This window comes from Monodon monoceros, unplaced genomic scaffold, assembly GCF_005190385.1.
Source record: "Monodon monoceros isolate NGI ecotype Baffin Bay Population unplaced genomic scaffold, NGI_Narwhal_1 Super_Scaffold_21, whole genome shotgun sequence".
Classification (NCBI taxonomy): Eukaryota; Metazoa; Chordata; class Mammalia; order Artiodactyla; family Monodontidae; genus Monodon; species Monodon monoceros.
The window spans coordinates 19,326,472-19,353,634 of record NW_021703778.1 but is presented as its reverse complement, the minus strand read 5'-3'; the positions used below and the strand labels follow the sequence as shown (position 1 = coordinate 19,353,634).

The window sequence follows — 27,163 nt, the reverse complement described above, 5'->3', positions numbered from 1 at the left end:
CTCTTCACCTTCAGAGCCCTTCTTCCAATTAGACTAAAGGGCAAGATCTGGGTTGCTGTTTCCTAATGATGATTCAGTCATCAGTGTGGAGTGTTGCGCTCAGATGCTTTTTATGTAAAATACTTGCTATATGTTTGGGCACTTAAGATGTATATTTCACGTGGTCAGAAAACTTGCTTATACGTGTTACTTGATTTTGCAGTTACTCTGGGTCAGTGAGACAGGCCTGAACTTCTGCCCAGCCCTGCCGAGTTCCACAGGGTCTGGACAGCAGATTTTCTATCCTCTGCATCCCCTTGCAGCTCTGTGGTGGAGCAGAGGGCTGAACAGAGGCTACTGGATGTGACCATAGTGGGACTTGGTTGAGTAGAGACCCAGGTTCACTTTTCTCCATCCTTCTCTCCCACCGACAGGCCAAAATGGTCCCAAGCGTGCTCCTGCCATCTGTCTTTCCAGAAGCCAGGCTGGGGTGGAACATTAGGTGTTGATTTTCTAACTGTAAGGACACAACTTCCCAGAGCTGCTTCCCCAAGGGGGGACCATGTCCACTGAAAAGAGAAGTTTTAATTGCCAGGTGCCACAGTGACGTGTCGGGGCCACTCTCAGACCCACCCTTACCCCTGTGTTCTCCACCACGGTTGACGGCAGCCCCCGTGTCCATGCTGGGGACCTGGGAGGCATCCTGGCCTTCCCTCTCCACACCGCTGATCACCTGATCTTCCCGGCTTTCCCTCTGAACTCTTTTAGAATCTGTTCCCCCGATCCAACTACCACCACCTGCGCCGTCCTGTCCTTCCTTTGCCGGAGCACAGCTGCTAACTTGTCTTCTGCCTCAGAGCCACCTTCCTCACAGCTGCAAAGCCAGCCGCCTGCCTATATGGCTTCCCTGTCTACACCTTTATCCATTTATCCATCAGTGGACACACAGACTGTTTTCATGTCTTGGCTATAGTGAATAATGCTGCAGTGAACATGGGAGCATGCATATGTCTTCAAGGCACTGATTTCATTTCCTTTGGGAATATATCCAGAAGAGGGATTCCTGGATCACATGGTAGTTCCATTTTTAATTTTTTGAGAAACCTCCGTAACATTTTCCATACTGGCTGCACCATTTTGCATTCCCACCAACGGTGCACAAGAGTTTCATTTTCTCCACATCCCCACACTTGTTAACTTCTGTTTTTCTGATAATAGCCGTCCTAACAGGTGACATCTCATTGCCTACCAGCACTTCTGATACCAGCTCCTTCCCGTCTTCTCTGTGTCTGTCTCTGGTACCAAAAGCCGTAAGGAAAGGCAGAACCTTAAATCTGTAATTCAAAGGTCCAAGAAATATGCAAGAACATAGAAGATTGAGGTGAATTATAATAAAGTTACATAAAAGGGGAAAAGAGGTAACAACTGATCATTATTTGCAAATCTTTTCAGCAGGTGTCCATTTTTATAGGGACACATATACATGGCCGAGGGCAAGCAAGGAGGAAGAACGTCCCTTAATGTAGCATAATTACCACAGTCAAGTCTCAGGACCTCTCAGCAGGAGCTCTTATGCTATCACAGCATTTCATTTTCCAAGAATAACTGTGCCCTGGTGAACCAGCCATGGTTGGCCATGGCCAATTTTCACATTCATTTATGTTAGAAGTGCTCTTCATGGAAAACCTCCTTTATGAACCTTGTCCACAAGACGAAAGTGGCATTTTAGATAACCCATTGCATTCTCTCTACAAACACAGGCCAGGTTGCCCCCAGCACCTGGCCCTGCACACTGGGTTCTTCTGGAACATCTGTCAATGACACAGAGCATTGCTATTTTGCCACCTCCTGAGAGGGGTGAGGTACAGGAGGGAGAAGTCGGGGTAGGTAGGAACTTTGACAGCTCCCTGGGCTGGGCAGTGGTGGGCTATCCTTCATCCGTCATCCATGTCTCTGTTTCAGAGCTCATCCAGGGGCTCAACAGCCAACGATGAAGCCTCTTTTTCAAGAGCATCTTTGTTCATCCAAACATTTACCCAGGATCTGCCACGGGTAGACTCTGGGCTGGACACTGAAAATCCGAAGACAAGAGTAAGACATAAGACGCGGTCCTGCCTTAAGGAGCTTGTGGACAGGTCAGGGCAGCGTGCAGTGTAGGAAGTGTCACCACGGAGCTCTGTCCGCGGCCGTGGGGACACAGAGCAGGGCACCGACCCCACCTGGCAGCTGGGCACTGGGTCTTACTAGTAACATGGCAGCCGGTCTCCAGGGGTGTGCCAGAGTCGATGGAAGGGGCCAGGGGAGGGCAGCCCAGGTAGAGTGCATACCTTTACCTTGGTCCAGAAACAAAAAGTGCCCAGTGGGCAGCAAACCAACCCCAAGCATCTTAGCTACTAGACCCAGAGTGTGGGAAATGAGGCTGGGGAAGTAGCGTCCAGTCGCCAGGTTCTGTTTGCAGATGAAGGGACCGGTGGGCAAATGAAATGGCCTGCAGGGAGAATGCAAAGTCAAGACTGAAACATAAGGTTCAGTTCTCAAGCCTCCTTCCCTTTAGTGAACAGGCAAAACAGTTAAGAACACAGACCCGGAATCAGACAGGTAGGGCTGGCGTCCTGACTTTGCTGCAAGTTAGTTTCTCTGCCTTTTTTTAAAAAATATAAATTTATTTATTTAATTTTGGCTGTGTTGGGTCTTCGTTGCTGCGCGAGGGTTTCTCTAGTTGTGAGGAGCATGGGCTGCTCTTAGTTGTGGTGTGCGGGCTTCTCATTGCAGTGGCTTCTCTTGTTGTGGAGCACGGGCTCTAGGTGCGTGGGCTTCAGTAGTTGTAGCACTCAGGCTCAGTAGTTGTGGCTTGCGGGCTCTAGAGTACAGGCTCAGTAGTTGTGGCGCATGGGCTTAGATGCTCCGCGGCATGTGGGATCTTCCCGGACCAGGGCTCGAACCCATGTCCCCTGCCTTGGCAGGCGGATTCTTAACGAATCCGTTTCTCTACCTTTAAAATGAGGATTGTATGAGGGACTGTATACACGGATCTGGTGTGAGGGGACCACAAGGAATAGCACCAGGACCTTGAGATTTATAGCAGCTGAGCCGTAAGCACCCTTAGACCCTCGGTGATTGGGGGAGGGAGAAAGCAGTTACCACACCCAAGGGAGTCTGGTAGAGTCCCCTCCCTTGAGAGCAGCCTGGCCCTCAGCCCAGGGCTGTAACCAGCCTGAGCGCTGGATGGGAAGGCTCAGGGCAACACTCACCCTGCCCTGACTTCCTCCTTCCTCCCTCATCTCCCCTGGGGCCCCCACTGGCCAACCCCCTACCAGACGCCAGAGAGTTCAACCCTCAGTCAACCCTCTGTACAGGTCAGCCTCCCGGGGACAGAGCAGAGCGGAGGGTGGCTCTGAAGGACACAGGGAAGGTGTTGGGGAAGCACACCTCCGGGGGGAGTGAGGGGTTTCTTGTTTTCGTTTTTTTGTATTTTTTTAATTTTATTTTTTTTAATCCTTTTTTTTGGCCGCATCACGCACCACGTGGCATGTGGGATCTAGTTCCCCGACCAGGGATTGAACCCATGCCCCCTGCAATGGAAATGCAGAGTCCCAACCACTGGACCGCCAGGGAAGTGCCTGGGAGAGTGAGGTTTAAGTGAGATAATACAGCAAAGCGCCTTGGTGCAGTTTTTGACCCCAAATAAGTGCTCAGTCGAAGCTACACTAGAATCTAGTAGTATGTTTGTGTAAGTGTGCCAAGGTAGATGAGATGGCAGACTGAGCAGCAAAGGGAAGACGGGAGGTGGGAGCATTCTCCCTAGATGGCCATCCTGAGGCTGGGATGGATGTGATGGATGAGCCCATGAAGGCGAGTTGCCCGTGTTGGGCGTGACCATCTGTTGTTGGGTTGTCAAGTTTAGATGTTATTCTGAACCATGGGCTTTTAGGCCTAGAACAATTGGGAGTGGCTTTATCGTCTTTGAGAACCCACAGTGAGATCATCTGTAGATTATTTAAATGGTTTGATAACGTGAAATATGAACACAGAGATGAAATCTGCAAATGGGTGATCCAGGACCACGGAAGTCAGCATTCTGTATACGGAAAGAGAAACAACTCAAAGTCCTTTCTCCTAATCGAACCCACCACACAAACCTGCTCACGAAATAGCCTGACCAGGGAACTCTGTGAACCTTCTAGATCTGAGGAAGGTTTTACAACTTCTCCTTGCCCTTCTGTTCTGTTTCAGCCCTTATTTAAAAATGTTCTGTCTTAATTTTAACTCAGTCCCCAAACTCCATCCGTTTCCTTTCCTTCCATCCTCAGTACAGACACATAAACACAGTGTTCTTTACTCCCCCCCCCCCCAAAAGAGGAGCTAAAACCAGAAGAAATCAGAATTACTTTAAGAAAATTGGCACAAGAAGATTAAATCTTTCTTGGAATTTTCTTGAAGATTTTTTTTCCTTGAAAAGAAAGCCAAACTGTAAAGTAAAACACAGTCCGTTGTTAATAAACAAAAACCTCACACATCTAAAATTTCGTTATTTTCCGAGATGAACTAACATTTTGCCCTGTCTGCTTTTCCTAATATGCACATTTCATGTAGCCCAAATCCTCATTATGGGAAACATTTCCATATCCCTCTCTCAGCTGCAGGCTTTCCTGGGTAGTGAAATATGTGCTTCGTTGTTTCAGAAGCACTGGCTCTTACTTCGCCAAAAGGAGCAAACCTTTAAAAATGAAATTTTCCAGGCACTTAGCCCCTAAATCCACCTTGTAGAGATAGATGATTCTGAATCTTATCAGCCCACAGAATGTCTCACAGCCTTTAAAAGTGTCATCGGCCGTTCCCCTGGGCAGCACGACCAGTGATTCTGTGTAGGGTGGCAGGAGCGGCTGAAAATTTGTACTAAAAGCTGTGTTTTGAACCTTCATTAAATTTCTTACTTGCTGGCAGCCTAAATCCCTCGAAGGCCTGGAGTCTGTTGATTCCCGTTCACTTGTTCTCATTAAACTGGTCTCTAGGCTGTAGCTGTGCTTTGAACAAAGTTGGGCTGCGTGGGAAGATTCAGGGCTCGTCTGGGGGCGGGACTCTCTCACTGTGGCTGCTGCCGCCCTGTGGGTTGTCTCGGGCCCGGAACCAAGTTCTTAACCACTGTGCCACCAGGGAAGCCCCGTTTCTCTACCTTTAAAATGAGGATTGTATGAGGGACTGTATACACGGATCTGGTGTGATCCAAGCTTTGCACTTGGCCTTCCAGAATCCAGCCTCACCCTCTGCCCTGTCCGTCACTTATACACGGATCTGGTGTGATCCAAGCTTTGCGCTTGGCCTTCCAGAATCCAGCCTCACCCTCTGCCCTGTCCGTCACTTATGGCCGCAGCCTCAATCTCACCCCTCCCCGATGTCCAGTCCCAACCAGAGGCTGCCCCTGCCTGCCTGCCGTGGGCCTCAAGCGTGGACCGGCCAAACAAATTGGGGGAGGAAGCATGGACCCACAGCATCTTAAAGCCAGAAAGAATATTAGGAATTTTCTAGTCTGGCCTCTTCGTGTTTAGATGAGGACATTTTGGTCCAGAAAATGCATCATTGGCCTTTAATGGTAAAGGTCACCTCAGAGCCCGTAGCAGACCTGGGAGTGAGAACCCACAATTTCATGGCAGGAATTGTATTTGGGGTATTTAACAAAAATTCCTACTTCTATTATGACTGTCAGTACCTCTAGAACTAGAAGTTTCTTGCACCAACATCCTAGTACCCTCTTTTTTTTTTTTTTCTTTCTTAAATGTTTTTTGGCCGTGCCATGCGTCTTGCAGGATCTTAGTTCCCCAACCAGGGATCAAACCCAGGCCCTCGGCAATGAAAGCGCCGAATCCTAACCACTGGACCCCCAGGGAATTCCCACATGATCTTTTAAAAATCAACTTTGAGGACTTCCCTGGTGGCACAGTGGTTGGGAGTCCGCCTGCCGATGCAGGGGGCGCGGGTTCGTGACCCGGTCCGGGAGGATCCCACGTGCCGCGGAGCGGCTAGGCCCGTGAGCCGTGGCCGCTGGGCCTGTGCATCTGGAGCCTGTGCTCTGCAGCGGGAGAGGCCACGGCAGTGAGAGGCCCGCGTTTCGGAAAAAAAAAAAATCAACTTTGAAACAGTTCAGTGGAAAAAGGGTCATGGTATTAAAATTTATGTCAACTTCTGCTTACTGCATATTAATGGGCAAAGCTGTAACCTTCCAGATACCTGAACTGGGCACGGGAGGTGATGCTCTGCAGTCTGGGGCCACTTGTGGCAATTTGGTGACTCAAGTGTATAAAATTTCCCTTTCTTCCTCTTATGATTTATTAAATAAAATGAACATGGAAAGGTCTTGAAATGTATACCAAACATATATTTTGTTTGTTTCACTAACCCATCATCTATTAGGGACCATATCCCAGGCAGTAAGATCAATAACGTTTATACACAGAGGGCGGCCTGGTAGATGTTCAGGGCGTGCAGGACTCTGGTGAATACCGTGCAAAGCGTTAAGATGTGTTGACCCTCAGGCGCCACCAGGGTTAACCCTTTTAGCTACCTGTGAAGTCACAGTTTTACTTCTGTGCCACGTGTGCCCAGAGAACGTGTGGGTCCTTTGCTGAGATTGTGTCTGTAGCGCACACGGTGCAGGCTTCCTCCACTCCAGGGAAGACAGCTCTTCCTCCCAGGCAGGATGTCAAGCCACCACATGGTGTTGGGTCCTCAGCCGGTTCAGATCCTCACAAGAGATCCTCGTCTTCCAGGCTCTGCGGCTACCCTCCTTTCTATGACGAAAATGACTCCAAGCTCTTTGAGCAGATTCTCAAGGCGGAATATGAGTTCGACTCCCCCTACTGGGACGACATCTCCGACTCCGGTAGGTCTCTCGGCTCCTGGTGGGCGGCTCCTGGGACCCCGACACCCAGCCCACCTGAGTCTCCAGCAGTCCCCGGGGGCTCAGAACGGTCCTGAGGCTCCTGAGGATGCTACGCACTTAGACTTGACTTGAGAAGCAAGGAGAGGCTTGGGACACGTGTGGGACACGTGCCCCGAGCCAGGCTGAGGGATGGGGACTCACTTCTCCACCACTCCTGGCCGTACCCTGATCTGGGTGCTCTGGAGTGAGACAGTATTAGCTTGAGTTTATTGGTCTGTCTTACTGTGCGCTGTGCCCTCTGAACTCCGCGTGTGTGCCTAGTTCACCCAGTCCTCAGGACAGCCTATCAGGTGGGGATTACTTTAGCCCCATTTGACAGATGAGGAGACTGAGGCCCCGGAAGGTGAAATAACAGCTAGTAAGTGGCAGAGCTGGGGTTTGAACCCACGTCCTCACTCCAGAGCCCAAGCCTCAGCTACTGTGCAACACAAAACATTCCCAGGGAAGTTCACCATTTCCTCCTCAGGGATAAAAATCAAACCCAAGGCCCACGTAAGCGGATGGAATGTCTCCAGCCTCAGTTTCCTCCCTGAAAAGATGAGGATGGTAATAATACCACTCCCACCCTGGTGGGTGATGTAAGGATCACATGAAATAATGAATGGGCTATTCAAATATCCCATTTTATTATTTGTGTTATTTCCTCCTAACTGGAAATGCCCTGCTTTCTTCCTCAATCTTCCAAAACCTGGGACCAGGCTATAGTTCTCCAAGGCTTGCAGGAAAGAGCCACATGGGGAGTAGTCTACTCCTGAGTCAGGAAGGGCCCCAGCTGTCCCCCCGAAGTCCAGCCCTGTGGGCAGTGAGCTGCCAGACGCCACAAGGCGACAGATTTCCCGCCTGGCACGTGTCATCTTCTGGTTCTGGGTCCCAGCCTCTCATGTTCTCAGTGTCCTGCTCTGGGTCATACCTGGTCCTGGGCCTCCAAGCAGTTTTGCTTCCCCACCGGGGCACATCTCCTGCACCGTAATTTCCTGCTCGCTGGTTGTAATCATCCACGGGGGCTGCAGCAGGGGCTTCTGGAGGGCCATGCATCCACAGTGGGTGCTCGGGCGACTTTGTTGAATCGGTGAGCTCCTAACGCGAGGACGTCAGCAAAACAGCTCCCTAAGGCAGCAGTGAGCTGAGTGAGAGGCACCTGGCGACAAAGATATTTCACCTTTTCCCCGAAACGAAGGCGCCACTAGCTGCCGGCGGGAAGGGACTTCGAGCTGGGAAGGCAGGGCCCCAGGCCTGGCTGGGCTGTCTCCTCGTTCACTGGGTCACCACTCAGAAACCCAAACCTTGTCTTCCCTTTTCCCCAGATGCTGGTACCACCTGCCTTTTTGTCCCAGGTCCCGAGTGTCCATGGAAGGCTGGTCTCGTGTTTCCATGGTAACCTTGATACCCACAGAGGCACCCTGGTATCATATTGTCATATCTCAAGCCACAAACTGACTCCCCCTCTTGTGCCTTCCTTTTGAACAGCAAAAGACTTCATTCGGAACCTGATGGAGAAAGATCCAAATAAAAGATACACATGCGAGCAGGCAGCTCGGCACCCGTGGTAAGAAGAATCACCCACTAGAGATGCCAGTCAGCTGGGGCTTCGTTGTGAAAGCCACGGGTGAAGCTTGCATCCCATGTGGCCGGTGGCTTTCATCCTTTCCCCAAACCAACACTCGAGGACACAGTCTTCTGAAGGCACTAATTGCAGACGCACAAAAGAGAGCTGTAGCGTTTTCGCTTCATGTGAAGTATTTTAGGATCATTTTTAGTGAGGGTGATTCCCAAAGGAGGCATTAAGAGTGGAGTTTTATTCCTTGAACTTATTACTCAGTCCGTAAATGAATTGAGGTCACATGTTCTTTTCCTTTTAAGATGCTTTTCAAGTTAGTGTTTCTTCACCTCCAGAGGGATGAGTTGATAGTTTACGACATCCTGGACTACATTTCCTGCGGTGCCCCGAGGCCACCTTGTTTTTGTGCCACTTACTAGGGTTGAACCCAGTGACTTTGGGTTTATACTTCTCTGAGCCTGAATTTTCTCATCTTTAAAGTGAGCATAACAATACCTAGTTTACAGGATTGAAGTAAGCAGTGACTGAGATCATGCACACACAGAAAGGGTTTAGTGCACCTGGCACGTAGCAATTGCGTCATTAAGCTCTTCTTATTTAAATCACCGTGAGCCTCCTTTTTGAAACAAAGGCCAGGAGTAGTAAAATAGCCGATACAATGCTCAGACTTGTCTCCTTGACTTCAGGAGACATCCGCCCCAACCAGTCCTCTAGAACACTGTTCCCTGTTGATTCTACCGTCTCCTGCAGCATTTTCTCCGGATGCTCATATGCCGATTAACCTTCCAAAGGGGACCTGCCCAAGGTCCTTTCCTGACGAGTTTCACAGTATTTTAATGTATAATAACAGCCGTCATTTATCATCTATGATGTCCCAGGCCCTGTGCTAATCATATTAAAATATCACCGCATTTTTTCTTTTATGATAATCCTGTAAGGTAGTTTTTTGTCTCCATTTCTGAGATAAGGAAATATATGTAGAAAGATAAAGAAACTTAGGTAACAGGACACAACTAGCTAACAGCAAAGCCAGAAATGTTTCCAGGCAGAACTGTCAGATTCCAAAATGATGCTCTTCACCCCAAACTGACAAGAGAAGGAAAGGGGAAGGAAGGAATTTTCTGAAAAGGAGGCAGTTTTGATTGTGTGTCAGCCTGATATTTTTTTAATAAGTCACTTTGGATGATAGGTCAAAGTATGTGACAGTGAAGATATGAAAGTTTTTCTTATTTTATAAGCAGTTGGCTTTTACAGCTATATGAGACTTTTTCCCCAGTTTTACAGAGAGATAGCTGGCATGCAGCACTGTGTAAGTTTAAGGTGTTAGAGCATAATAACTTGGCATCCATATATGGTGCAAAATGACTACCACAATAAGTTTACTTAATATCCATTGCCTAATATGTTAGTTACAAAAAAAAAAAAATTTTTTTTCCTTGTGGCGAGAACTTTCAGGATTTACTCTTAACAACTTTCAAGTATGCCATAAAGCAGTGTTAACCATTGTCACCCAGTTGTACATTACAACCCCAGTACTTACTTATCTTTCATGTAGGAGGCTTTTGAGGTTATCTTAGAGAGGAGGAGAATGACCTCAAAAGAAGGGAAGTGATTTGCTTCCTAGAACTTGTTCACTGATCCAGCCTCACTCTGTGGAAGGCAGGAAGGCCAGTTAAAACCTCATCTCTCCTTCACCAGACATTTTTGAAAAAAAGCAAAGAAGAGAAAGGTCAGTTTCACTGTCAGGGGCCTGGCAGAGGGGCAAGGTGGGCTCAGAATCAAGCAGGACTTCACGGAGATGCCAACCTCACCCGGGCCGTCCAGGGTAGGGTGGGGATTCCAGGCTGGGCCAGCCAGGGGGGCTTCAACTCTGCACCCTCCTCAGCGTTCATGGAGACCCCTCCCCTCCCCGGATTCCAGCCAGCCAAGCTGCGGTGACCACAGGAACTGGGATGGATCCCAGGAGTTTGGGGTACACACCAGGCATCACCAAGCCTGTTTTGAGCAAGTGACTAGAAAAGTGTACAGTCAGAGCCATGCAGGTAGAACAGACCGTGTACAAAACACAAAAACACCCAAAAGCGAGGAGAGGAGTTTAATGATCTGTGTGTGGAGAAGAGCCAGACAGGCCTGATGGAGCGGAATTGATATAAACAGCATGTCCTTTGTTAGTTTAGAGGCAAAAACAGGGAAGCGAGAGAGAGTCGGGAGACCCAGATGAAATGGGGGTGCCTGTAGCTTTACGTGTGTGTGTGTGTGCGGATTCATAGGGAAGTCTCCTGTCTCAGGGGCGTTATTCAGTTCCTAGGACAGTCAGGGTGACATCCAAGGTCCCTTCCAGTGCTGAGACTCCACGCCTCCGGTCTTGTGGGTGAATGATGCTGAAGCTGGGAGCGCTGAGCATCCCACGTGATCCCTGGCCGACGGGAGCAGCAGCATGATTGCGGTGTTTTTTTCTCTCCTTTCTTTTTTTTTTTTAAACACCTTTATTGGAGTATCATTGCTTTACATGGTTGCGTTAGTTGCTGCTGTAGAACGAAGTGAATCAGCTCTACATATACGTTTATCCCTGCACAGTTGCCTGTTTGAGGAAGGTCGTGAGCTGTCGTGAGCCGAGGTGGTGTTACCTCCAAGAAGAGTGTTTAACAGCGGCCTCTGGGCCACCGTGTGCCCCGCTTGGTCCTTACCCAGCGGCAGCGCACCCTGGCACTGTGGGAAGTGAGCACGGAACATTCCTAGAATAACTGAAAATTTGCATTTTCCTCCCCTCTCAGCCTTTTGCTCACCCACAGGGAAGGGAGTCTCCCTGACACCCCGCCACCTGGCCTGTTTGGTTTGGAGCGGGCTCTGCCCCCTCGTCAGTGCTCAGCCCGAGAATTCCGTCCTTCCTACCACTTCTGCCCCCTGGTTTCCAAGAAGGAGCTGACCACCCCGAGGTGGAGCTGGCGTCCTTTTCTGAGGACGCAGCTGTTACAAACAGGAGGAAACACTCACGTGAGGCCTCCAGGAGGAGAGGCTGAATAACGACATCTGCTCCCCAGCTTCCTCGTGCCTGGGCTTTCGGGTGGATTTGCTCATTCACGTATTTCTCTTCACTGATGTGCATCTGGGGAAATCAGGCAATTGACAGTTGTTGGAGATGGAAACCTGCCTGGCCTTGGTTCGTTTCTGAGTATCCTCTGAGCTGTGTCTTTTCAGCCCTGCTGGGAAAACTAGAGAAGTCTATCTAGGGGGGGGGGTCTTGCTCTGAGCTGGGAATAGCAGACTGTACGGTATTCTAAACTTAGGCCCAGCCTGGCACAGACTTACCTTCCAGAGTCCACCAGCCATGTTTTCAGTTCCTAAAAGGAAAGGCTGGTGGTGGGAACATATTTTTTATCCAGGGCTGGTTTCCTATCTGAATAAGCCCCAAGCTTGTTCCTCTCATGTCCTAAATCGGTTGAACACTGCAGTCTGTGCCCAGTCTGGTCTGTGTCCAGGGCCCTCGGAGTCTGGGACCTGACGGGCTCTGCCAGCCACCTGCCAGCCAGAAAGTATGGTCAGTGTCCCCGGCATCTGTCTGCCCCTTAACAGTTCCGAGATCCAAGAAATTACTTCTGAGGCATCAGGCATCAGCTCAGAATTGAATAGTTTGGTGCTAAAGGAAAGGGAAGATGGATGGCTTCAAGCCCAGAAAAGACTGAGCAAAATGCAACTTCCTGTGAGACTGGGGGAGGCCAAGCGGTCAAATGTAGAGCAAGGGTGGCATTGAGGTTGAGAAGGGATGTGAGGGAGAAGAATGGGCTGGAGGAAAAAAAAAAAAAGAATGGGCTGGAGGGACCCCCAGCTCATCAACGAGACTGGCGACTGTAAGCCCAGAGAGAAGAGGGAGGTGTAAGAACGGATGGGGGGGTGGGGCGGGGTGGGGAGAGAAGAGGTGTGATAAAGCAGAGGGAGGAAGTAATAGGCTGAGGGGGGACTCTGAGGACAGGAGTCGAAACTAAACCTCCCTTCCTCCCTGCTAATAGAAGGCTAAGGTCAAGCAAGAGCTAGAGAAAAGATTGCCCAGTGTTGTAAAGGACCCAGTGGAAGGCAGCGGCGACATGGTTCTTGCGGTTCTGAGAACTTTTCTAGGAAATGCAGGAGTAGGTGTGCCAAGCAGGGCCGAGCTGAGGCTGGGAACCCTGTCACTGAGCACAGAGAAGGTGAGGGGCCCCGGGGGGAGGGAGGGGAGTAGAACGTGGCAGAGCTCAGGTCAGCCGGGATGGAGCCAGAAGGGAGCAGTGGGCCCCGGGTGTGAGCAGGTCCATGGACCAGAGATCCTGGGGATGCCAGAGAGGGGCTGGGGGGAGGAGGCTGGCGGGGGAGACCCTGGGTAGGGGTCTGGTGCTCAGACCAGGTGGGGGGACACGCTTGAGACCTCAGAGGTGAGACACGGCGGGTAGGAAGCTGGGGGAGGGGGAGAAAGAGGAGAGCTGAATTCAGGTTGTGTCGTCCTTGTGGACTCTGATATTGCAGGAATGGGGGTGAAAAGGGGAAGAAGGGGGAGCCGGGCAGAGTGGCCCACCATGAAGGTGCTGACCCATCCTGGAGGGGGTGCAGGGTACGGAGGTGGGACCGGGCTTGGAGTGCAGTGGTGGTGGGTCATGGACGTTCAGACAAGAGCTGTGCGTTGAAATAAGCAGCCTGGAGGGGCAGTGACATGCCATCCTCTCAGCAAACCTGTGGGAGGGGACAGGACATGGCTTCCCCAGGAAAGCAGCTTGGGACCCAGTGTCAGACGCCCCCCTCCCCCCAAGAAACCCTCTTGAGAAGCATCTTTGCCTCCATTTCAGGATCGCCGGTGACACAGCCCTCAGCAAAAACATCCACGAGTCGGTCAGCGCCCAGATCCGGAAGAACTTCGCCAAAAGCAAGTGGAGAGTAAGTCCTGTGTTTCCTACATTCCCAGTGAACTTAACCACTCAAACGAAACTGGCCCTGCAGTTCAAGCATTTTTTATATCTAAGTGTTACTGTCCCCCAAGTTTGATGAGAATCCCCATAGCCTCACCCAAACGTGTGCTAATTTTAACCGGTAAGGATTAAGACTTGACGAGAGCATCGTGGTGTGAGAGGGATAAAGTGTATGATTTAATAATACCTCCCCTCTGTGATCCAAAAATATAGCAATATTGCCAGCTTTTCCTCATTTGCTGTTTCTTAAGAACATAATCCCTGTTGTCTTCCTTCACTTTGCTGGAACTTTGAAGGGTTGACTATTATTAAAGTGACATAAAAAGGGGGAAAAAAACCCAGGAAATCTCAGTTGAACTCATCAATACATTCTGGTAAAAATGTGATGGATTTAAACCATTACCCTGTGTTCTCACAGCATGGGTAATTGAGAGTTGGCTGTTCTTGCACGAGAGCCAACAACTAGAGACTACACAGACAGTAATTCCACTGACGTACTTTATTTAGGACAAAACACCAATAATCAGAAAATTAAAACGCTTAAAATATATTTTACGGTACTCTTATTATAATGCACCTTTTGTTCTAGAAGTCATTCTCTTAAATTATGGAGGGAATTGGCTTACGTTTACTCTATATTCCACGGTATTATGTCAGAAGAAAAATACTCTTTTCATCTCCAAAATATATTTTCTTGGGGGGAGAGGGTCAAAGGATGAATGTACTTTTGGAAGAAGAGGCAACATCAGTTTCCTTTCTAGTGGATCATGAGACCGTTGTCAGAAGTTTGACCTGCTTAGGGTAACAGGATAAATGATAGGAGACAGTCTCGGTCTTTTCTAATTAGCTGGAATATTTTGTCTGCCTTTCCCCCTTCTTAAATTTCAGCAAGCGTTTAATGCCACGGCCGTCGTGAGACATATGAGAAAACTACATCTTGGCAGCAGCCTGGACAGTTCAAATACAAGTGTGTCGAGCAGCCTCAGTCTGGCCAGCCAAAAAGATTGTGCGTATGTAGCAAAAACAGAACTTGCCAACCGGCGTTGGAGACAAATCTAGTAGGGAGAGAGGGGGGACGCTCATTTGCTGAGTAGCTACTGTTTGTCGGGGTCTGTGAGTACTTGATCTTATTTAATACTCCCAACAGTCCTATTCACTATTTTTTAAATATTTTTTCAGATTTAGTTGTTTCATATTTCTACAACCGTAGCTACTGTTGTTTCCATGTATAAGACATCTGAGGCTCAAGTCCCACACAGCCACGTGTGTGTGGACAAAAGCCCGACACTTTCTCATCCATCTCCTTATGTTCTGATTTGCTTCTCATTGGGCATCACCCTTAGGGACTGAGGAAGGGATGGCAGAGACTCATATGACAGTCTGATCTCATTGACTTTTAAAATGTTTTTTTTTTTTTTTTTCTGATAATCATCTGAGCTAATTTATACGAAGTGCGTTGGCTTTGGGATCAAAGTAATAGTACTAATGTTTCGTTGTCCTTCATCTGTGTGTGGGATAGTTCATCACGAGGGACACACTCGCACCCTCCTTATTTTTCTCTCCCACTCTCCACTCTGTATTTCTCTTAATCTCATACTAGGCCTTTCCATGGGCTCCTCTGCACTGCAGAGAAGTTGCCTTGATCGTCCCGGGTAGGCCTTCATTTCCATAATCATGGAGACCCTTCAGTTTGATCTCACTCTGAGCATCACACTCCTTCCTGTTTGCCTCAAAAAAGGTTCCCCTCCTCTTTAAATAGCCCTCCCACCTCATTCCAGAATGTCCAGCCCTTAAGTTTTCCCGGGAAATCTCCATGAGCATCCCCTGACACAACTGCACGCTGCTTTAGGCCCACATTTACATCTCAGGGCAGATCATTTCCACCCTCTGGTCAAAGGAAACCCCACAATCTATCGTTTACTTGAAGATTCAGACAGTGGCTCTGACAGCAAAGCCATCTTAGTGATTTACTTTATGGCTGTCCCGCTGTTCGAGCCCACAGAGTTCACAGTGACGGGGGTGAGGGGTGTACTGCTGCAGCCAGGAAGATAATCCCACGTGAGAACATTCTGATGCCAACACATTTGCTTGGGGAGCATAGGAGGTGCAGCCCGTGAAGAATTTTTCTAGGCCAGGGGGCTGCCGAGTTCACACAGGACTCAATCAGCAGCCCCGTTTCAATGTGCCCTATGTCACAAACGCTTCTTAGCCAAGAGTCCAGACCACACACCAAGCTGGGGTCACAAGGGGGTATCACATTCTTTATTCACTCTTAAAATCCCTGCTTCTCACCGCCATTGTAAGAAATAAACAGTTCTTGTGAGGATGGTATATATTCAATACCTAGCCCAATGCCTAGTATGTAGTAAGTGCTCAGTAAATGGAACCCATCATGCTATGGTGGCTAAACCATGTTGTATCCAAATACAAAGCAGTTATCATTATTATAATGAAACAAGGAGGGAAGACCTGGGTCTAAGAAGAATTTGGATACGTTGCAAATGTTTTCCCGTGGATAGGGAAAAATTTGGAGTCAAGTGCATAAGTTTGTCCCCCGCGACAAACCCTTGCAGCGGGAAGAGAGAGTGAGTAGATCCTTCTGAAGCTTTGAACTTCTTGTGTCTGCTATCCCCCTGCAGGTCTGGCACCCTCCACGCTCTGTAGTTTCATGTCCTCTTCATCAGGGGTCTCAGGAATGGGAGCGGATCGGAGACCGAGGCCCACCACTGTGACGACAGTGCACTCTGGAAGCAAGTGACCGGCTCTACAGGTGGGGTCCAGGGGGTGAGGCCAGGGAAGGGGGCCCCCAGGGGCCCCCAGCGCCACCAGCCACTCCAGAGCCATCCCACCTTGCACGGTGCACCTCCCTGCACAGGACTGGAAGACAGAAGTTTTTTACGGCCATATTTTATACTGCAATTCTGAAGTGTTCATTTCTCACAAAGTGTACTGGCTCAAGGGAGCGGATTTGATAGGATCTGGTGCTGTACATACGAGTCTGCAAAGCCCTAACAGAATGGACTTTCTCAGTTCCTCTCCCTCAGCCCTGTCGTTTCCGATCTTCTCAGTAGAGGTAACCGTCTATGTTGTATTTTTTCATTCATAACAAAAAAAGGTTTCAACTGGATTATTTAAGTATCGGTAAATATTGTGCATTAGGGGTTTTTTTTTTCCTTTTAAGAAATATGTCCTTTTGAGCTATACTTCTTACTTCTGTGCCCTGTACCTTTTGCTTGTCAGTAGTAGAATTTTATGTTAACCTTTAAGAGATTTTTTTTTTCTTCCGAAGGGAATTTAAAAGTACTTTTTAAAATTCTAATAAGAGGATCGATCAAGAATCTGTTTCCGAGGTGAAGAGTGCACTTTACTTCAGTTCCTTCTCCTTCTCTCCCCTTCTTCCTCGGAGGGGCAGTTTTCTGAGAAGACAACTCAGCCCTTCTGCAGCCTGTCTTCTCCCCAGGGGTGCGGGCACCGTGGGAGGGAACCTGCAGAAAACCTTGCCCGGCAGCTCCTGCAGCAAAGCCCTCTCCAGCTGGAGACCCTGGGGCCTCTTGCCATCAGTGGTCAGAAATGAAGAAGCCTGCTCTCCCAAGACGAAAGGCTAGACTTGCTGTGAAGGAGAGGGCCCCCGCTCCCCCAGCAAAGATTTAAGAGCCTCCCTGGCCGAAGGAGCACAATGCCATTTTGTTTGGAGTGAATTTCCCACACAGCTCTCGTTTCTCACAAGGGGAGTGACAGCGTGGAAGCCCTGCTCTCAGCTATGCAGTTTTAAAATTAATCTCTCTGTTTTTTAAAAATGCATTTCTAATCTTACAACTGAAAATGGCCTCCAGCTTACACCAGTTTTTTCTGCAAATGTTTACGCTGTTCTTAGAGGCTGATCCAGAAGGGAGGAGAGGGAAATGGCCTTGGAAAAGACTCCATTTATCTGGGTTGGTTAAGGAGAGCAGGACAGTGGCCACTGCAGTGATGGCCAGAGACCCGGCGAGCAGGACAGTGGCCACTGCAGTGACGGCCAGAGACCACCCCAGCCAGGCCCAGCCAGCGCTGAATGCCATCCTTCTGACCAAGGGAATCCCCAAACCAAAGACCTGTGATGGTGGGGTCACCAAAGGTCCCAGTTTGCCCAGGACTGAAGGATATCCTGGGATGTAGGACTTTCAAACCAGCAACGTCCGGGGACCACTGGGCCACATTGTCCACCCACGTGGTGGATTGGTGTGCAGGATAGAGTGAGCACAGCATGAAACCCAGGGAAAAGCGCTTCTCCAGGAGGCTTCAAGGATGCTGTCTTGAAGAGGCGAGCAGGTGGCTCCAAATGCCCACTTTGCAGAAGACCCGCCCCCCTCGGCCCTTGTGCCCATGTGATACCTTGAGTCTGCGTCGCACGGTCAGCCTCGAGCCCGCAGTGGGTCCCTGTTCATCTGCCTGATGGTCCAGTGACTTTCCTGGTTGTTGTCCTCATGCCCTTCTCCCACAGTTGACCAGACACAGTGGATCCTGTAGGCCATGCCATCTTCGTCACTTCTGCACCTTGGCCTAGGTCCAGGCCGAATGTTCAGTAATGCCCCCCATCACACACACAGTGTTACGAGGCTCAGCACTCCATTCTGCCTCCTTTAGGAGGGCAGTGCAGGTGTGCAGGAGAGCAGCCAGAAAGACAGGCATCTGGTCTACCCCGTGTCCACCGTGTCCTAGGCACTCAGCCCCTTGACAGGATTCCCGCTTGGTGTCTGCCACACCAGCGTCCAGAGTGAAAATCAAGCTATTACTCTTCAAAATTTGTAAAAAGCCTGGAAATGTCTATAAAACGACAGTAGACCCAGTTAAGAAGCAAGTGGTTCCTGAGTCAGAGGACAGTAGCAAGAAGATTATAAACAATAACAGAAAACTGAGGCATCTCTCCCAGGGGTTTATTAGAATGTTGCTTACCAACAAGTGTAATGGAAGATTCAAGTTTAGACAGTATAAGAAAACAAGGAACTAGGGACTTCCCTGGCCATCCAGTGGTAAAGACTCTGTGCTTCCAATGCAGGGGGCATGGGTTCGATCCCTGGTCGGGGAACTAAGATGCCACGTGCCTCATGGCGTGGCCAAAAAAAACAAAAACAAAAGAAAACAATGAACTAGATGTTTTGGAGGAGGGGTGATAATTTGCCTGACTTTGATACTTCGAACGTGTGCCTGAATAGTTATCAGCTCCTTGTACTGTGTGCTATATGCAGTCATTTGCACTTGGAAAGCAACATCTGAAGCCAAATTTATTGATGATAAATTATTTTCTGGAGCTGATGTGTGGGGTGCATGTTCTATGCAATTAGTTTGAAAGTATGTCTTACCTGGAAAGTGCAGAAGAGCTGAGAGGTGGGCCAGACCCCCTTTTTGCAGTTGGGGGTCTGCTCTTGGCCATGGTTGGCCTGTAGCACGTCAGGAGATGGTGACTGTTTCAGCCCCAAAGTAGACCCTGTTGAACTTGACATCAAGTGAGTCTCTAATGTCTGGATGCGTGTATTCCCATTGTTTTAGGAGGAGGAGAAAATACTGATAACTCCCATGTAGAACTTACGCTCTGTTGAGAGAGCCTTAGTGGTAAAAGAATGGAGGTTCTCTTTCAACCGTATTTAGTATTATTTACACTTTATGACAACATGGGAAGAGAGCTCAGAATGTGCCTTTTGGTAACGCCTGCCAAGTGGAGTGGCAAAGCCCTAGGACCCTCACTGATGTCAAATTCCACCGATGAAGCTGAGCATTTCATATGGGCCCCCAGCTTACACACCCCCTGGAGGCCACTGTGTGCAGCTGAGGCTAATGGTGGACCATGGACTTCATCACAGTCTGCATTCCAACCTCCCCGCCCCCCAGCTTGGTCTCTTCACCTCCTCAGAGCAAGTGGATTGTTTCTGTCATTTGAAAGAGTGTCCTCAGATGGTCTTGCACTCAGCTGCCTGTCTGTCCCCTTTCACTTCCCTGGTCTTCATCTCATCCGTGAGGCCATCAGGGAGGCTAGCATTTGTCTGAAACAGAGAGCATGCACCGCATGTGGCCCCAACAGACCTTTGAGAAGGTCCCAGCTCTCCAGCCAGCTGTTAGCATAGCATCCAGGGAACTGGGCAGTTAGGCTTGGGGTTAACCAGGCAAAGCTCTGGCACTTAGGGAGCATGAGCCGGTGAAGAAAGGCATTTGGCATTTGGCGCCCCAGACTCAGTTTACCTGCCCGTCACTAACCTCATCCTGTTCATTTGTCTCCCTTGGCGTCCAGCAGATCCTGGGTGAATTGTGATGGGGAGAGGGGGACCTCCCCCCTTTAGAACGAAGGCCAAAAACACCAGGGACAAAGGGAGGGAACCCAAGTGACCCCTCCTGAAAAGGGGGATTGACCCTGTCTCTGGAGGAATGACAGCTTAATCTGATGAACGCCCTGGGGTTTGACATTTTGTGAGCAATTTTAAACAGAAAGAAAAGACCGTATCCCAGGGGAGATAACTCTGTATTTTAAGGCTTTGGCCACCGTGGCCCCGTGGCCCACCCAGAGCCTGGGCTTGTGTTGATTCTTCACCCCGGAGAAGCCACCCTGGAACCATCACTCCAGGGCTGAGGGCAGGAGAAGGAGGGTATGGCCTCTGTGCTTTGCCCGCAACGCTCATGACTTCTCGACTTCATATGGTTTCCACAGGCTCACTACTGGGCTTCCTCTGGATGTGAGAAGGGACAGCAGAGAGCAGCAAAGGGCAGCTCCTCCCATTTCCAAAAACAGAAATAAGATGTACTCTTTCCCAGGGCTGCACAGCCACTTCTGGCAAAAGGAATGAAAGTCCTCCGATTCAGCCGATGCACGAAACCTTTGCATGTTCTTCTGAAACAATACTGCTTCCCATTCTGTCCACTCACACTCTGCAGAGTTGGTCTTTTCCTTAAACACATTCCAGACCAAACACTGTTCAGTTTGTTTAAAGAAAAATGTATATACCTGTATGTAACCCACAACTCTTTGCAGGGGGCAGGGGGCTGGCCGTAGGTTGGGGCTTCGGGTGTACCTGACATTGGCCAAAGAGTGTTCCAATCCTTTGGTTTTCAGAATTGAAAATGTTGTGATAGGAAAGGTAAATTGGGCAGATTTCTAAAAGGGGGACAATTCACAGAGATGCCAAGAAAACTAGTCTGCAGATGAGATAGCTTGGAAACCTCTACACTGGACAGCAGGCAGGGAGGAGAAAGAGGAAGATAGAGGCCCAAGCCCCCTTCAGCCCCACCCTTCGTCGTGATCTGCAGCCTGAGCATGGGCACAGGAGCCCAGCCCCACTGTAAAGTGGGCCCTGCGTGCTGGCCACGGCCTGGCCCGCCTCCTGCTCTGCGCCGAATCAGACAGCAAGGAACATCAGCCCTTCCCGCCTTCCCTGCCACCTGCAGCAGGAGCAGCTGGGCTTGTGACTCCGGGGGTCTCTGCTTCTGGAAATCCAGAGGCTGTGCATTTGGCGGCCAGCCCCACAGCATGTGGCTGCCAGGTCTGGTTTCGTGGACAAAGTGTGGAATGGCTTCTCGGTGTCTGAATCTCTCTACACCAAAGGGACTAACTATTGCATTTCCCCCTTTGTACCAATGCCGCTTCTGCATTCGCCACATCCATTTTGAATCTTTTGGTCTCCAGAAAACTTCTCATACGATGATTATGTCTTCTGATGATTTACCAGCTTAGTTTACTTCAAGGTGATTTTATTTTCTTATGGACGGGAAAAAAGAAAATGAAAGGAGTGTTTGAGGCTTTAGTCATAGGGATAAGGTATGACCAGGGACTCAAAAGCCCCAAACACTAGATAAATTACTTCTCAAAGGAAAACCTTCATCTGGACAGACTGAGGTTCCTGGGCCCTCACGGTAGCCTTGCACTTGAGGGAAGAGGAGCGCTGGGGCAGGACTGGGAGCGGTTTGGACATTTTACAAAAACGAAAACATTTTGACAGCGACAAAAATGCTGCAACCTTGCAGCATCTTTGTTTTGCAAGACAGGCGGCATGTTTCAGAGGACATTTCTCTTAGCCCCACGATCAGGTTGGAAGACATGAAAGGTACATTCTGTCCAGCATAGAATTTGGAACAATTTCTAAATCGGCTCTGGTCACCACACATAATGTCATAGTCCTTCTTGCAGCTCTCCCAACAGTGAGCACGTTTTCCAAAAGCTTATGACGTCGAACCCAGGAATGTCCCTGTGTCTAGTATTACCAGGCTTGCAATTGGTTTGATTTTTCCATAAAACCATGCTTGTCCAAAAGAAGGGAAACTGTGCATTTATTCCATGCATGTAATAAACTCTGCAAGAAATTTACCCCACGTAGGTTTGCGGCACTGCAAAATTGTTAACGGGCCTGTGTAGCAAATGATTCTCTGCCTTGACAATCATGTACACATATCAAGATTTCTATCATAATGACAATGAGATTGATGACTTCTTGTTTTCCTCCAATAAAGACAATCATCTTCACATGTATGTGGTTTGTTTCCTCCATAAGAAGCAAGACTGGGGTGTTTCAACAGCTCGCTCTTTCCTCCTCTCTCTGAAGTTTGGGTTTGAAGGAAGGAGTTTGAATTGAGCCCCTGGAAACTCATAAAGTCCCCTAAATACTTTATCACCAGCCCGATGGGCAGGGATGCCAGGGATGGGGGCAGAGCGTGCACATCGTGGCATTGAGGTTTGTGGTGGGCGCTCAGGCTCCCCCCGCTTTTCCTTGCCACTGCAGAAGGTGGCTAGAGGCAGACCCAGAAACCCAGATCATATTCTTGAGTTGTTTGGAGGAAAAGCCAACACTGATTTCCAGGAAAACGTCTCTGAGTAGCACTTGCCATCCTCAGCACCACCTTGGAATTCTCGATGCCCAAAGGAAGATTCTTTGCTGATCACGTTACCAAAAGCGGGGTCCAGCTGCTCATCGCTCAAAAGCCAATAAAGAGGCAAGGTTGGTGGCAAGGACAGTTTGCTTCATTTTGGATGCTGGCACCCGGGTTGTGGGGGGAGGGGACGCCTGTCCAAAGCCCGACTCCCACACCTCCCCGCCCCGGACAATCGGGGGGCAAGAGCTTTTACAGGCAGAGGGAGAGGGCTACGTGTAGAAACAGCACAGTCAGCTCTGACCGTCATCTTGAAATTGGTCATCGGTGGTCTGACCAGCATCATCTTGATTGTTTTAGGTACACTTAGTCTTCAGTTCCAGGGTCGGTTTGTTCCCATTTCTTGAGGCCAGTTCTCAGAACTGTGGCAGCTTACGTCATGGCTACAGTCCGGTCATCGTGTAGTTAACTTCTTCCACCTGGTGGGGTTTTCACTATCTACAAGACAGCTCACAGGATATGGCTCAGAATATAGCCCTTGAGGAGGAACCAAAGGTCCTTGACTTTGCTTAATGATTAAACTATTATTATTTGGTCTCCTTTGATTGTTTTCCTTTGTTTCTGCATTTTCTCACTTCTCTGATTAAACTTATTTTTTGGCTAAAGTTTTTCTACAAACAAAATGCAGGCAGAGGACGTGGGGGACAAGGACCATAGGGTCCTGTCTGTTTCAATCAGAAGAGTGAATAGTGTCTTTTTTTTTTTTGGTTGGGGGTGCTTACAGCTCATAGCTCATCAAATATATTGTGGGGATTGGATCTGATCACCAGACAATTCCTCCAATCCAAATAGTAAGTTGTTGTGTAGAGGGGAAAAAATGAATTAGACGTGGGTTGTAGAAATGTAGAATTAACGCTATCCCACACAGCCAATATCAAGTGAAAACAGCATGGGCCTTAGTGGAAATAAGTGAGCCCCAAAGAAATACCTGATACCTGATGACTAGTCCTTTCTTAGCTGACAAGGCTTCTCTCAACCCAGACCCTAGTTAGGAAGTATATCATAACAAAGGGATCATTCAGTGGGTGCATAGGTGACACTGTTAATGCAGACTTTACGGAACAAAAGAACTTTAGTAAGCTAACCACTTCTGAAAACTGTTTGTGAGGAGTCATTAAAGAGAGGTCTCCCCCACTGTGGCCGAAAATGTAGCCAAAGCAAATGCACAGAAGTGTAAAACTGCTCCTAATAGAAAGCTGGGATTTATCAGGGCCTTAGAGTTGAAATGTTAAGGTCAAACCTAAACTTTTGACTGAGCTCCGGTCACAGTAACCAGGCCAGCACCTCTATCCTTCAGACATTCACCGAACCTCCCTGGGGCTCAAACAAAGTTCAACAGGCATTGAAATTCACCCCACATTTCTTATATTTTTCAGATAAATTTTGGTCTGACACATTCTCTTGGGATTATCTATCATTGGCCGTAACACATTCAGGGAGCCAAGAATTAAACAAAAGCCTTCCTGCATAGATACAGAACTGTCCACCCAGAAAAGAACCATAGCCTTATTATTGTCAGCAACGATAACTACTGCTACTAATCATGTCATGGATTAGCCGTTTGCTGTGTTCTAGGTACTGTGCTAAGTGAATTCCATTCAATGTTTCATTTAACCATTAGCTCAACAAGGAAGGTGCCCTTATTGCCTAAATGGGTTCAGAAAGATTCAATGATTTACCCACTGGCAGCAGTGTTTCAAACTCAGCTGGACCAACACCAAAGGTCATCCCGCTGTATTACCTCTCGTAATTTTATGTAGTTTGGAATTTTATGAATTCCAAACTACACCATCTGGATTTCATTTACTTAGTAAGTAACTGGGGGCCACTGATAATTACTGAGTTGAATGACACAATCGAATCAGTTAACATTTTGGGACATCACTGTCCCTAAGCTCCATTCTACATCTCCAAGAGAAATTTCTCTTAGCAGCTCGGCCTAGCCTTACACATAGTTCAATAAATGAGGAATGGCAGAGAGAACCCAGACATTACTGTGTTATTAGCCCATGTGTTTTCTGCTCTGTTATTCCATGTTTCAGGAGGAATGTCACAGAAGCTGGATTTGATCTGGAATCAGAGATGCAGACAGTAGTCATAACACTGCCAGGTTTTTGGTTTGTGTTTTGTTTTAGGTTAGTCTCTTCTCTTGCTCTGATTAATATCTCTGGAAAGTTCTGTTCATACACACGGAGTTTCATCCCTGACACGCAGGCTTCCTTGTCATCTACTCTTCTCCAGATCGCCTTCAAAACCTCTGATTTATTTTCAAGACAGTGTCTCAGATCTCTCGTTCTCTTCCAGCCTCTCCCGGGAGGAACTGTGTTTATCTTGAGCTCATCTTCCTAATATGTTTCCACCAGCAAGCACAGAGTCTGTCCAGAAAGACTTAGTGGGCCAGAAAAACGCCGTTCTTGGTCAACTTATGAACCCTTTTTCTCTTTCCTACATCTCAGGCCACTTTTTCCCCCTCCCTGTAACATTGTTTTAGCTTCAGCATGGTATTTGTCTTGAGGGCATCAGGATTCATTTCTGTGGGCCTTGCTGAGTCAGGCTGTCTTATATCAGCTCGTGGAGAAAAACACACGGGATGCTGAGCCTCCAGCCAACCTGGCTGTAATCATACAGAAGAGCGTCCTGACGACCCCTCTAACGTGGGCCAGCGGTTCCCCAGCAAGAACATGGAAAGCAGCTGACTTTTGTACCCACCTAGCACAAGGTGCTTGTCACAGGGCACCCCTGGGGGAGGAGAGAAAGCTCACTCCGGGATGAGTCTTTTAAACAAATTGTCTCGTATCTGGATGGTAATCCCTACAGTGAAGGAATGTCTCAAGGGCACCGCGAGTGGGGAGGACTTCCCATCACCTCTGGCTCAGGTAAGTCAGACTGCCCTAAAGGGGAGCCCTGCTCCCTCAGCTGTGCTCCCGGCAAACAGTCCCCAGGCTGCCACTGCTCCAATAGCTGCATCCCAGGGCTTCTCACTCCTTCTCCCGGGGAATCTTGCTGAAATGCAGATTCTGAGTCAGCAGGTCCGTGGTGAGGCCAGAGCTCCTGTGTTTCTAACAAGCTCCCAGGTGGTGCCACTGCCGCGGATCCCTGGACAGGGACCCTAAGCAGCTTCTGCCACGCCTGCCTGCACATTCGAATCACCTGGGGAACATTTCAGAAATACTGATGTCTAGGCCAACTGCACCAGGATCGCTGGTGAAAAGGTGCCCTCATGGACTGAAGGCTTTATTCCTGGCCACACAGGTGGGCCTCTTCTAGGACTGCTGAAAATGAGTGATGCTAGAGGGAGAGACAGGCAGTGAGAGAACACGAAAGTACCCAGCATGGAAACCACAATCTGTTTGTAACCTAATCTTGGAAATGGTGCTCCACTGCTCCTGCCGTATTCTATTCATTAGAAGTGAGAACTACCCGTGGCCGTGACTACCAGGACGTGGGGACCGCAGGGGGCACCCCACAGCATTGTCCCTCTGTCAGCATACTCGGCACCACTCAGCCATCCTTGCTGACCGGAGAGAGAGGGTGAGGCTAGACTGTGATTCATGACCCAAGTCCACATGCTGAGGGAGAGGCAGTGTGGGGAGAGAGCCCCTGGATGCTGGGAAGAACCAAGATGTTCTCAAAACGACATGCGTCCAAGTAATGTCTTTAAAATCTTTTATTTGCTGTAAGAATGTAGCACAAAATACCAAAGCATTAGCAAACTGCCCTGGGAAAGCTGCAAGCCTCAAGACACAGCATTTCCTGTGTCCTGAGAAGACGTTTTTAACTCTAAAGAGAAAAAAAGTAAGCTTTGGCCAAATGCCTCAAATCCACAGGTGCACCCCATCTACCAGTCGGTGTCAACGTGGTCCTTCTTGAAGAGCTCAGGAGTTCTGATGCTTCATGTGGAGGTGGGAAATGAAGCCATGCCCACAGCGGCTGGTCCTCATGACTGAGGTTAAACCTGGGCACAGAGACTGGCTGGAAAGGGCTCTTCCTCTGGACCAGTTCAAGTGGCTCCGCTTCACCTGAATATAAATAAGCAGGAACGTGCTCTGGGGCAAAATCCACCAGTGGTCCCTTGTCTCTAACGCCAACGCACATGTGCAGAGGGGTTCACAGTGGCTGAAGCACTTGACGGTGAATTATCATTCAGTCCTCACAACAGCCTGTGAGGGGAGTGGGAATGGTCCTGATCTCTGCCTCGTACACGAGAGAACTGAGACTTAGAGGGAGGACGTGAGTTGTGTAAGGGGCATTGTTGGGCCTGAGGGGTCTCCTGGGCTGGCAGGCAATATAACACAGCTCACGACCAGGTCAAAGTGTAAGAGAAGGAGGCTGACTGAGATGTCTCTTGGGTCCTTCCTGACCTAGTCTCCAGGCTGGACTCCCAGCTCTCACCTCTGTGGCCACCCACAAGCCCAGCACGGTCAGGGCTGAAAACTCAGTCCTCTCACTTGTCCTGTCCCACCCTCTCGGGTGAGGCCTTTTTCACTCAACAAAAATTTCCTGAGCGCCTCCTGTGTGCCAGGCACGTCCTAGCCCTGAGGATACAGCCGTGAGTGACACATCGCAGACCTCTGCCCTCCTCAAGGTTCCATCCCTCCCCCCCCCACTCTCATTTCTCCTCCACCGCCCGGTGTGTGTTGGAGCTGGAGGCATGGTCAGAAGAGCTGGAACTGTGAGTCCATCGTCCAGTGTTGAAGAAGCAGCAGGTAAGCTTTCTCCTCTCCAGGGGCAGGGCTGTGCAGAGGGACCTTTCCCAGTGGGAGCCACCCATGGTCCTCTCACGATGGACCCCACACAGGTGTGCTGAGCCACGTGCCCGGGAGATGGCTGTTAAAACACTGACTGAGATCACCAAACGCCAGACATTAT

The 27,163-nt window shown here is 49.1% G+C and overlaps 1 protein-coding gene across 5 annotated transcripts in view; it reads left to right on the top strand.

Annotated features, from left to right (window-relative positions):
* Positions 1–21,889, top strand: part of CAMK1D (calcium/calmodulin dependent protein kinase ID) — a 417,445-nt gene extending 395,556 nt beyond the window's left edge. For 3 of the 5 annotated variants that reach the window (XM_029237213.1, XM_029237214.1, XM_029237211.1), the window contains exons 7-11: positions 6,744–6,856; positions 8,384–8,462; positions 13,289–13,376; positions 14,297–14,414; positions 16,048–16,522. In XM_029237213.1, the coding sequence (XP_029093046.1) occupies positions 6,744–6,856; positions 8,384–8,462; positions 13,289–13,376; positions 14,297–14,414; positions 16,048–16,166 (517 nt within the window). In that variant the 3' untranslated portion in view covers positions 16,167–16,522. Of the gene's footprint in view, positions 1–6,743; positions 6,857–8,383; positions 11,635–13,288; positions 13,377–14,296; positions 14,419–16,047 lie in introns of those variants that run through there. The other 2 variants (XM_029237212.1, XR_003795816.1) reach the window with 2 other exon arrangements.
* Positions 21,890–27,163: the final 5,274 nt, after the last annotated feature.